Source organism: Barbatula barbatula (assembly GCF_947034865.1).
Source record: "Barbatula barbatula genome assembly, chromosome: 18".
Lineage (NCBI taxonomy): Eukaryota > Metazoa > Chordata > Actinopteri > Cypriniformes > Nemacheilidae > Barbatula > Barbatula barbatula.
In genome coordinates, this window is record NC_136781.1 from 3,649,393 (window position 1) to 3,660,706 (window position 11,314).

Here is an 11,314-nt window from a genome sequence, read left to right on the forward strand (position 1 = left end):
ATATATATATATATATATATATATATGTATGTGTGTGTGTGTGTTTTACCTTAAAGAAATTTCCATTAGAAACGGAGACAAATTTCTGACCCAAAAAGTTTGCTAGTTTGACTTGTTTTCAAGGTTAAACACTCGCAAAACGCTTCGATCGGTTTCGTCCTTTTTGGGCCACCGTACTTAAGTAACGTACGTAATCAGCGCGTTGTGCTTCCGTTGTGCAGTAGCAGCGTCGCATGCTAGCTAGTATAAACAATGCTACTTTAAATTGAGATTAATATTTATTCGTAACATTTTAATACGAAGCATCGTAGCAACATTATAACCCAGGAAGTATTTAATAGACTCGACCATCATGGACGCGAAAAAGGTGAGTTTCATTTCTTCTTGGAAATAAACACGTTCGACGTGTTTACTAACGTTACGTATTTACTGTATTTTAAATATATCTCGGTGTCTACTTGTGTAGTGTATGTTTGGGGTAACAAGTGTAACGTGTAGGACTTGTTTTTATTATATGTTTTAACGGAAAAGTGGTCAAAACTTATTTTCTCACTATATGATCAAATGAACTAGTCATGGTAAATGTGCTGTGTACTGTAGCTTAACGTGTAAAGTTTGATATAGATTTAAGTTTAAAAGTAAATCAAATCATCATCATCGATACTAATCTATAGTAGGTATTGTACCCAACTTTTAAATGTTAAAGCAGAACCCCATAAGACCAGTATATGTGTGTTTTTGAACAGCCATATGACCTTTATGTGTAATGTTGCATTGCTTTATGGGGGATTGTTTAAATGTTAATGCTTCTATTCAAATTCTCAGAGAAGCTACACAGAGGACAGGTCTGGATCGGAGGGATCTGAGGAAGATGACTATGTGCCATATGTCCCTGTTAAGATCAGAAAACAGCATGTGGTAGGTAACCTCTTTCTAAAATTTCAACGTTTAATGTTCACTCAAGCAGATTGTGGTTTTGGTTCCTGTGACGTGACTTGCTGAGGCTGGCATTGTTACATGTTACACTGTTAGGCAAACTGATCCTTCTGTTGGTCTACCTTGATATCTAAATAAAGACTTCTTGTATGATGTGACCTACAACAGTTACAGAAGGTGATGCGACTGCGTGGAAAAGGGCTCACGGAGGAGGAACAGAAAGACAGTGGGGGAGAGCAGAAAGATGAGGATGAAGGTCTTGGCCCACGATCCAACGTCAGTCTGCTGGACCAGCATCAACACCTCAAGGAAAAAGCTGAAGGTCTTTACACTCTGTGCAATGTGTCACGGTTTGCACAGTATTTTTTAATAAATCATCAATGTTAGAGCTATGGTGTAGTGTTTAGGGGTTGTGATGTAGCCATTGTGCCATCCCAACCATTCATTTTCTCTTATCCCTTCTTGTCCAAATATTGAAAAATAAAAATGTATATTTTTATTGATATTATAGCCCGTAAGGAGTCAGCCAAGGAAAAGCAGTTGAAAGAAGAAGAAAAGATTCTGGAGAGTGTGGCTGAAGGCAGAGGTAAGTATTCACCAAGTTTTTTATGAATTTAACAAGTACTACGTATTATTACAATACCACAACTTTTTTTTATGTCTTCATCAGCTTTGATGTCTGTGAAGGAAATGGCCAAAGGTATCACATATGAAGATCCTATTAGAACAAGGTAAGTGGCTTTCAATGAGTGTCAGTTTTTCTAAATCTCTTGTTAGTTTGTTTTTCAGTATAACCAAGCTTTTGTCTTCTCTTCAGTTGGAAAGCACCACGTTACATTCTGACCATGCAACCGGCACGCCACGAACGAGTTCGGAAGAAGTACCATATTCTTGTGGAGGGTGACGGCATTCCACCTCCCATCAAGAGCTTCAGAGAGATGAAGCTCCCTCAGGGTAAGATCCGACCTCTTACCTTCTGTACAGGCGACATCTCATCCACAGCCTTGCGCTAATGCCCTCCTCCTTATGGTCTTTTGCAGCCATTCTGAAAGGTCTGAAGAAGAAAGGAATCATTCACCCAACACCTATTCAGATTCAGGGAATACCAACCATGTAAGTCAGCATGTGGGGCTGTTTTGCTTGGGGCACTATGATATGCAGTCCCATCGGGCTTTTAACTGTTTTTTGTGTTATTAAATAAAATGCACAGAATAGAAATATAACTGGCTTTATGGTCTGTCTAGTCTCTCAGGCCGAGACATGATTGGTATCGCCTTCACCGGCTCAGGAAAGACCCTCGTGTTCACGCTGCCCATCACCATGTTCTGTCTGGAGCAGGAGAAAAGATTGCCTTTCTGTAAGAGAGAGGGACCGTACGGCCTCATCATCTGCCCTTCTGTAAGCCCACTCTCTCGCTCACATGCTGGTTTTATAGCTTGTTATGCACCAAACAACCTGTAAAATGCTGGTCTCTTTCCATCTGTAGAGGGAGCTGGCGAGGCAGACTCATACTATAATTGAGTACTACTGTAAGTTGCTGGAAGATGAGGGAGCTCCTCAGTTGCGATGTGCCTTGTGTATTGGAGGCATGTCTGTGAAAGAACAGATGGAGGTGGTCAAACGGTAAGTCAGAAAAATAAATAGATTTGCATTTGCCGGTTGTCTTTAACAGAACACTACGATGTTTACTGCATGTGATAATCCCTCAAACTTGTGTAACTGCAGTGGGGTTCATATGATGGTGGCCACTCCAGGCAGACTGATGGATCTACTGAACAAAAAGATGGTGAGTCTAGATATCTGTCGGTATCTGGCTCTGGATGAAGCTGACAGGATGATTGATATGGGTTTTGAAGAGGACATCAGGACCATCTTCTCTTACTTTAAGGTTATCTTTCTTGCAATCCACCTCATGATTTTGTTATGTATTATTAAGGGATGTATATTAAAGTCATAGTTCACCCAAAAAGTTCTGTCATGATTTACTCACTCTCTTGTAAATTTCGCAGAACACTAAAGATATTTTGAAAAATGTAGTTAACTGGACCCCTCAACAATTGGATGAACTTGTTTTTTATGAATTTGGGTATTAGAAGGGATTTCAAGTTAGATTTTCATGGTTATGTTTGTGTTTAGGGTCAGAGACAAACACTGCTCTTCAGTGCCACTATGCCCAAGAAGATCCAGAATTTTGCCAAAAGTGCTTTAGTTAAGCCCATCACTATCAACGTGGGACGTGCTGGAGCTGCGAGCTTGGATGTCATTCAGGTAAAAGATAAATGTGACTATTATTGTCCAAAAGAACAATGCCTTATTGCGTTTAGAAAACAATCCTCAAATGCTTCAGTTAAAAACAATGATTGATGCTCTTATAAATGCTGCTCTTTAATCAAGTTTCATTTAAACTTGTGTGTTCTTAGGAAGTGGAGTATGTCAAGGAAGAGGCTAAAATGGTTTATCTACTCGAGTGTCTCCAGAAGACTACACCTCCAGTGCGTAGACCCCTCATTTAATCCAAATTGCATCTCTCTTTGAAAAAATCTAATTTCTCATGTTTTCAACATTGCGTCGTAGGTTTTACTATTTGCAGAGAAGAAAGCAGATGTGGATGCCATACATGAGTATCTGCTGCTTAAAGGTGTGGAGGCCGTGGCCATACATGGAGGAAAAGGTACTTCCTCATTCATCTCAGTTTGTAGTAAAAACCTCATCAATCAGCCTCATACGAGCTGAGCCCATGCAGATACACACATTACCCACTGGGTGTCAGTATGAGATGCGGCTCTGACTGTAGCCTTCTGTTGTTTTACAACGATGCTTTTTAGACCAAGAGGAGCGAACCAAAGCCATTGAGGCATTCAAAGGGGGAAAGAAGGATGTTTTGGTAGCTACTGATGTCGCTTCGAAAGGTCTGGATTTCCCAGCTATACAACACGTGGTCAATTACGACATGCCAGAGGAGATCGAGAACTATGGTATGCGATCAGATTTGTGGTTATCAAACTTTTCAGTGCATCCCAATGTCAAAATATTTCACGTGGATCCGTTTTAGTTATGCTGACAATATTTATAACCTTTATGTCGGTCCACAGTCCACAGAATAGGCAGAACAGGTCGATCAGGAAAGACTGGAATAGCCACAACTTTTATCAACAAAGGATGTGGTAAATGTTTTAATTGGTTAATTTATTGATTCTTCTTTTTCTTTTATTTTTCTCTCATCTTTTGTCAACATAATTTTTTCAACATACAAGTACATCTAAGTGAAGGTCTATATGGCTGTGATTTCTCCACAGATGAGTCAGTACTGATGGATCTCAAAGCTTTGTTGGTTGAAGCCAAGCAGAAGGTTCCTCCTGTACTGCAGGTCCTCCAAATGGGCGACGAGACAATGCTGGATATTGGAGGTACAAATGACATCTCGAAAGCTTTGCAGAATTTTCCTGGTTGTGTGAGACTTCTCTTCATTGTCTCTAGAAAAGTGTTTCACATATTTTGTTCCTTTTCCCTGTTTTCATATCAGGAGAGAGAGGCTGTACATTCTGTGGTGGTTTGGGTCACAGGATCACCGATTGTCCCAAGTTGGAGGCCATGCAGACGAAACAGGTTACCAACATTGGGCGCAAAGACTACTTGGCCAACAGCTCGATGGATTTCTAATGCTGTCTACATCCCTGTTCTTACTCACTGTCATCTCATTATTTTGTACAAAGTGTATTATTCTTGAAACTGTTTTGTATTGATTTCAGTGAAATTATTTTTTGATCGTTCTTGTTACAAAATGCAGTAAGAATTCCTGCTTTATGAAAGTAAAACATTTATATGTTAAAAAGTCAATGTATGATTGTAGCGGTTGTTTTAAAGATAGCTGAAGTAAAACAATGTTTGTCTATACCCCACTCATGCGTGTTTATTTGTTTGCTACACATCTCGTGTAAATAAATGTGAAGGTGAACATCAACTCATGTGTTTGTTTCTTATTTGAACCACAATAAAAATCTTGTATGAGATATTAGCTTTGATCTTTACAATTTTATTAATGAACAAGCCGAAGGATACAGCGTCAGTGTTAGAGGATTTTTAGTTTGTAGAAAACAAGTTTAATTTTGTATCAAATGACACCCACTTCAACGGAAGCTCTTGTCTAAAATTAGGTTTAGCATCATGCACACTCTCCTCCCCTCCGTCTTTACTTCTGTTAAACAGAGGAACTATTTAAATCTGCTTTTAGAAACAAGCAAGCACAATGGATGTGACCATTAAAGAGGGGCCACTTTTCTTGCAAGGCATCAAGTTTGGGAAGGTGAGTCACATTTTTGGTTTACTTTTTGTACTTTTTAAATAAGGGCATTTCATGTGAAAAGTATCAGCGAGATTGTGTCAGAGATCTACAAAGACATACTGTTGATAATCGTAGTTATAACAGCATGAAAGTCTTCATAAATTATTAACGTCCCGCCTTAAGAATTACAGGTGGTCAGAGAACCTCTATTGTTCATAATTATTATAAGAAGGAAAGCAGCTGTCGTTGAACCACCTGAGGTGCTTCCATTTTCATAGAAACGTTTAACCGCCATAAATCATGCATCGGAAATAAATCGAAGGCAAGTTTCAGAACTTCTGCCCGCACCAGCATGCACTTCTAGATTTCTAACCAGTCCCAGTGTAGAACTACAAAACCAAACAGTTTGACGTTTACATCCTCCAACAGTCTAATTCATTTCCCTCTTGTTTCTGCAGAAGATATGGAGGATGACCTGGTTCATTGTCTTTGAGCCCAGCTCTACAGGAATTGGTCGGATGGAGTTGTACGACATGCGTGATAAACGGGGGCTGTTGGGTTCGAACACTGCCAGGCCTGCCGGGCTCAAGAAGATGGACAAACGGGTGATCCGTCTGTCAGACTGTCTGAGCATTACCCCAGCTCCGGGAGAGAGCTGTCCTACAGATTGCTCCGCCTTCTTTTTAAACACTGTAACTTGCACCTACACCATCGCTGCTCCCACCTGTGAGGACTGGATGTCTGTTCTGTGCCAGCTGGCATTTCAGGTAGGATTGATTTTGCATTGTAGGTTTGACAGTGGCTGATGAGAATGTTGTTCAGGACTTTATCCACAGATCTAAACTTAATCTGAACTCTGACACATTTGGTTTTTGTGAGGTTCCACTTCATTTTCGACGAAACACACGACACAGGAAGTGCCGATAACAACTAATTTACACAAGACCACTTGATCTATTTTCGAAGACAACTGACATTGTAAAGAGAAATGCCCCATTTATCACTGATTTTTATTTATATTTAGAAGGCCAGTGGAGATGAAGATGCCGGAAGACTCCAGAGAGATAAATTCAAACATCTGGCTGACAATCTATTGTACTCCAATTGGGGTGTAGGTGAGACTGTCACAGCGAACACACCCTTCTCTAGAGCTGTGATAAAGATGATCTGCTGTTGCCAAATGTTTGTTGCGGTTGCGTAAAAGGATATGTGCTCATGTGCATGTATTACCATTACTCTGTTTTATACCATCAGAGATTTTTGTATTGCTTCACGTCTAAAAGAGATTACACAGAGTTAATGCTTTCCAAAGGCTGATCCTTTCAATGGCTGATCTGTCAATCAAAGAAAACTTAAAGACTTAAATATCCTAATTTTACCAAGGCATTGTTCTGGCTTAAGCTATGCCTTTTCTGTGAAACTGGGCCCTAGAATATTTTTATAAAGACATAATAAAATTGCTTGATGGTCAGGTAAGAACGTTTGAGAAAAAGCTCAGAGTTTAGGCTTAAACTTATGGTGATAAATGATGCGTTTTTTTCAAAGCCGACAAAGTTGATGTGCAACAAATGTGGTCAGTTATGCAGGAAATAGAAACATTGCTTAGTTTTCTAAAAAACATGTAAAGCAGAGGTTAAGAGTAACCACAGAATATTTCTTAATATTCAGCTAAGGGTTTTTGCAATATAAGATTTCAAATGGTTATTCTTAATTTTTTTAACAGATTTAAAAAAGAATTTTGGTGATCAATAATAACAATTTATTATTTATAATAAACATTATTTAGTTTGACTGGTTTTTATATTTTATAAGTAATTATTTTAAGGCAGCGGCTTTTTACACTAAGCTTAAACAGCAGTTGTTCTGTTTACATTATGTGAAAATAGCAGCATTTCTTAGCGATATGTTGTTTACGCAACCTATTTACTTATAAATAGTGGCAGATTACTATTTGCACCTCAATATTGTTGTGCATTCAACATTATGCAAGAATAACAGAATTTAAATCATTATATTTAAAAAGAAAATTACAATTATGGCAACTTTTTGAGATATTAAAGCCCTACCTCTAAACTTACCATAAACCTAAACTTTATGAATAAAAATGAATCTAAATAGGTTAAAGAGCATTTTAAAATGAGAGGTGGATCAGATCCCCGGTCTCCCGTGCCAAGCTTTATAGACTTTACACCTTACAGCATGGAGTCAATGTTTGAAACGGCATCGTTCTAACTTTCTCTATTCCAATCTCATATTGGTGGGCCAAGCAAGTGCAAATAGTCTCTGACAACAAGGCGTCCTAATAGTACTCAGTGTAAATAGACACTCTGTTTAGGGCACACAGGTAGCAACGCCCCATTGTAAATATAACCAGAACCTAGTGAGCTAGTCCATAGTGAAATCTAAGTATGTGTTGTGACAATCTGATATCGTGATACTTCTATCTCAGTTTAAATTCAATAGATCTAACATTATATATCGATGCTCTGGTTTAACGTTTTTGTTACTTCCACCCTCAGGTCAGTTCCAGGTAACGGTGCAGAGCACAGACGCGTCTCAGAGGTGCAGGATGTCTGGCCCATACCTGTTCTCTGTTGAGAAAGAGGCTATTGCTCTGTTGGACCTCAGGACAGGACAAACCCTCTATCACTGGCCCTATAGACTCCTTAGAAAATTTGGTCAAGTCATGGTGATTCCCTGAGGAATTAATAATATTCCAAATTAAAATATTAATATAATGTCATAGAATATATTAAAATATTATAATATATTATTTAAAAAGAAATGTTGATAAAACATTGAATTATACGGAAAGATGATTGAAATTTTGAACTTCTAACCAAGTATTATTGAGTAATGGAAATCCTTTTGATGAATTGTGAATTATTAAAGGGATGGTTCAGCCAGAAATTATGTATGGCTTTCTTTTTTTGGCTAAACACAAAAGATATTTTGAAAAATGTTGGTAACCAAATAAAATCGGCCCCCTATTGACTTCCATTGTATGGACACAAATCCACAGAAACATTTAAAAAAATGACTTATTTTGTGTTAACATAAATAATGAAAGATTTTTTTTCTGGGTGAACTGTCCTTTTAAGGTATAGGTGATTCATTCTCGTGACAGAATATGATAAGTGCTCAATTTATTCATTATTGATATCTTTCCAGGGAGGGATTATGTTCGAGGCAGGTCGTCGCTGTCACACGGGCGAGGGTCAGTTCATTTTTTTGTCGAATCAGGGTTCACAAATACACCGGGCCATTGAAGAGGCTATCATGCACCAGGGCGTCCAGGACATGCTGGCCGAAGCCACTTCTCATCCACAAGAGTTTTCATCCCAGCCCCTTTCATCTGACAGTAAAATACAGAACAGACCCAAGGTGAAAAAACCTCCTCCAATTAAAATGACCCAGGACCGACCCCGCCTGGTGGTACAGCGCAAGTCCGGCCAGCAAATGCACAAAGTCATTGAGGAAGTTCTCATGCATCTCAGTGCTCCAGATCTGCTGGCACCATCCACCCTTCTTCAAAATGATTCCCAGCCCCCACCTCCCAAAACACAAGATAGACCTAAGGAAAGGCCTAAGGTAAATAATCCTCCTCCGGTTAGTTTGACACACAGGCAACCGACAAACAGGCAACAGGCGAGTTCCAGTCCTTCTCGGCCAGTCCCTACACCGCCACCCTGTGTGATACGCCAATACATCTCTTTACCAGATCTTCCTTCCATCGAAAGCCTTCCGAGCAGCCCAGATGATGTCTTGTACGCCAGCCTATTACTAGAACCACAGCCTAGATCACAAATGAATCCCAAAAGAGTTCTAACATCTCCTAGCCTAGTTCACATCAATGACGATCTATATATGAGCATAGATCAAGAGAAGAATTCCTTACAAGAACCTTCTGAGAACGAAGAGGAGGACAATCCCTACATAAACTGGACGGCTAAGACCATTACTGAACAGGACAAAACCACTGCTGAAGTCATATACAGCACATTAAATTTGGCAGCTAAGAGTGATAATAACCAAAATGAGGAGGGTGGTGATCAAGAGCAGCCGGATATTGACCAGCAGATTTCCACAGAAATCACAGCTGACTTTAAACACACTCTTTCTAACATATTGCTAAAGGATCTCTCTAAAATATCACCATCTTTTCTTCCCAGATCACACGGAGGAAGTTCAGATCATTTAGAAAGAACAGACGACTGATTCACTTTTTTATGTCTGCTGTTGTGGGCGGGGCTTTGCTTGAATTCATAGAGGGACATTTTATAACTTGATGCTTTTTCAATTAGCCAGTTATACATTTGAACATGATAAAAAAGAAAAATTTTCATACAAAGAAAATGTTTTTTATGTCAATTATTTAGCTTGCTTTGCATGTTGTCTATTCTAAAAAGCATCTCTGTATATTATTCTTATAAAAACAGCAATAATACAGTGCTGAACTGAACTGTTCTAGGTCCTTTTTTTGAATGTTTCCGATTATTTTGAGCCGAGAGAACAAATCAAAGAAATGTATGAAAAACATCTTTATTAAAATTTGTGATATTGTAAAAAGTCACAGATAAATAGCACAATGTCTGTTACTACATGTCATATGGAAAAAATCCAAATTTAGGCAAGGATCTGCCAATAAAGTGCAACTAAAGGGCTTGTAATTTCGTTCTTTCTTTCCCTTTTCGTGAGCTGTCATAAATTTTGCCAATCAAGTTGTAACTTAGCATCATCTAGAAAACTAACCGTTATCCACAAGGCCTATCTATTTAGTCATTTTAGTGTCTACTAAAACACAGACAAATAAATTAGGATTAAAAATCGCTTTAGTGCCACAGTCCAGCTCACGTCACCATCAGCGTCCCCCAGTCTGTCCATCATCAATGTCACTGAAATGCGACGATTCGCCATCGCTGGCGTTAGAAGTCGCGTCGTTTTTCTCCGAAATAAAGTTAGAAGTTGTTGCGTCCATTGCGTAAGATTGAACCCCAGTCCTCTGGCCGTGGTTACCATGGCTACCGGCCGGACAGCATCCTTCCCTCAGACCTCTGCACTCCGACTGCACAACACCTTCCAATAACTCGGACAGTTCATTTATGTATATCTGCGCCATCTGGAGGGTGTCATATTTGGAGAGTTTTTTCTCGTTCTCCAGGGAGGGAATGACACTCCTGAGTTTGTCAAACGCTCGATTTAGTCCGTGCATCCTGCGTCTTTCCCTGGCGTTGGCGGCCACGCGTCTGTGTTTTTGAGGACCGGTGTGGTTTTGCTGTGTCCCACCGTTTGCGTTAGAGTTTTCCAGTTCGGATTCCTCTGTTTGAGGACTGTTTCCAGAGATGTATTTTCCCATGGCGACATCCACCGACGCCTGGGCGTAATGGTCACCTGTGGATGGGTACGAGGGGGTCGCAGAGGTCATCCAGGCCCGTGGGTCACTGCGGGTCAGCCTCGGATGTTCAGAGAGAGTAAAATCCTCCAGTCGTTCCCGAAATTTCACATCTGGCCAGTGAAATAGTTTGGTTTTGGCTGCCATTGCTGTTATGCAGTATTTATGCAAGACAACCAAAAATAAGAATAAAAAATATAAAATTTTAAAGTTTGCTAATTTCCCTGATCCAGCTTTGTGAAGAATTTTAAAGTAGAATCACTATCTGGTTGTCTAGAGCTGGTTGTCTTGTTTTGCTCCTTTACTTCATTCTGGATCCTTCTCGACCTTATAGTGGCTTCACCGCACTTATATCTCCTCCCTTCAATGCTCACAGCCAATAGAAGATCTTCCTCAAACTCCTAGAGAAGAAAGAAAGAGTTGTTGGCTTTTTTTCTTCCTGATATGTCTGTCCCTGAGTGATGGATGCTCCTTTTGAATGATCAAAACACAGATTGAGATTCACCCAATTGTCTTAATAGCAACTTTAAATAATACTTCTATATTATTACAAATATGTCAAAAGTTTATGACAATTGTAATTTATGTTGTTTTTTATTTTTTATTCGGTTGTGATTATTTCGATTTTTATTTCTTTCACAATAAATAACATACAGTATAATGCATTATTGTGGTCTAGAATCATAAATGAGGACTATTTAAAA

At 39.2% G+C, this 11,314-nt stretch overlaps 3 protein-coding genes across 3 annotated transcripts; 2 read left to right on the plus strand and 1 right to left on the minus strand.

The window, feature by feature from the left end:
* The first annotated feature begins 47 nt into the window (after positions 1-47).
* Positions 48-4,897, plus strand: ddx41 (DEAD (Asp-Glu-Ala-Asp) box polypeptide 41). The gene is made up of 17 exons (XM_079480520.1): positions 48-367; positions 826-918; positions 1,105-1,258; positions 1,448-1,522; positions 1,607-1,667; positions 1,754-1,890; positions 1,977-2,049; positions 2,181-2,334; positions 2,423-2,559; positions 2,662-2,824; positions 3,073-3,204; positions 3,357-3,428; positions 3,511-3,607; positions 3,762-3,911; positions 4,029-4,100; positions 4,233-4,343; positions 4,460-4,897. The coding sequence occupies exons 1-17, from the start codon at positions 353-355 to the stop codon at positions 4,594-4,596; spliced, it is 1,833 nt and encodes a 610-aa protein (XP_079336646.1). The 5' UTR covers positions 48-352; the 3' UTR covers positions 4,597-4,897.
* A 273-nt stretch (positions 4,898-5,170) lies between these two features.
* Positions 5,171-9,885, plus strand: dok3 (docking protein 3). Its single transcript, XM_079479296.1, has 5 exons — positions 5,171-5,239; positions 5,677-5,985; positions 6,243-6,333; positions 7,738-7,907; positions 8,390-9,885. The coding sequence occupies exons 1-5, from the start codon at positions 5,183-5,185 to the stop codon at positions 9,434-9,436; spliced, it is 1,674 nt and encodes a 557-aa protein (XP_079335422.1). The 5' UTR covers positions 5,171-5,182; the 3' UTR covers positions 9,437-9,885.
* On the minus strand, positions 9,752-10,898 carry atoh1b (atonal bHLH transcription factor 1b). The gene has a single exon (XM_079479297.1). It carries the CDS (start codon positions 10,755-10,757, stop codon positions 10,080-10,082), a length of 678 nt encoding a protein of 225 aa, XP_079335423.1. The 5' UTR covers positions 10,758-10,898; the 3' UTR covers positions 9,752-10,079.
* Positions 10,899-11,314: the final 416 nt, after the last annotated feature.

Coding starts and splice junctions, on each gene's coding strand:
- ddx41 (XM_079480520.1), top strand. Junction 1,668..1,753: donor GAAGATCCTATTAGAACAAG/GTAAGTGGCTTT, acceptor TCTTCTCTTCAG/TTGGAAAGCACCACGTTACA. Junction 3,912..4,028: donor AGAGGAGATCGAGAACTATG/GTATGCGATCAG, acceptor GTCGGTCCACAG/TCCACAGAATAGGCAGAACA.
- dok3 (XM_079479296.1), top strand. CDS start 5,183: ATGGATGTGACCATTAAAGAGGGGCCACTTTTCTTGCAAGGCATCAAG. Junction 5,240..5,676: donor AAGGCATCAAGTTTGGGAAG/GTGAGTCACATT, acceptor TTGTTTCTGCAG/AAGATATGGAGGATGACCTG. Junction 5,986..6,242: donor TGTGCCAGCTGGCATTTCAG/GTAGGATTGATT, acceptor ATTTATATTTAG/AAGGCCAGTGGAGATGAAGA.
- atoh1b (XM_079479297.1), bottom strand. CDS start 10,757: ATGGCAGCCAAAACCAAACTATTTCACTGGCCAGATGTGAAATTTCGG.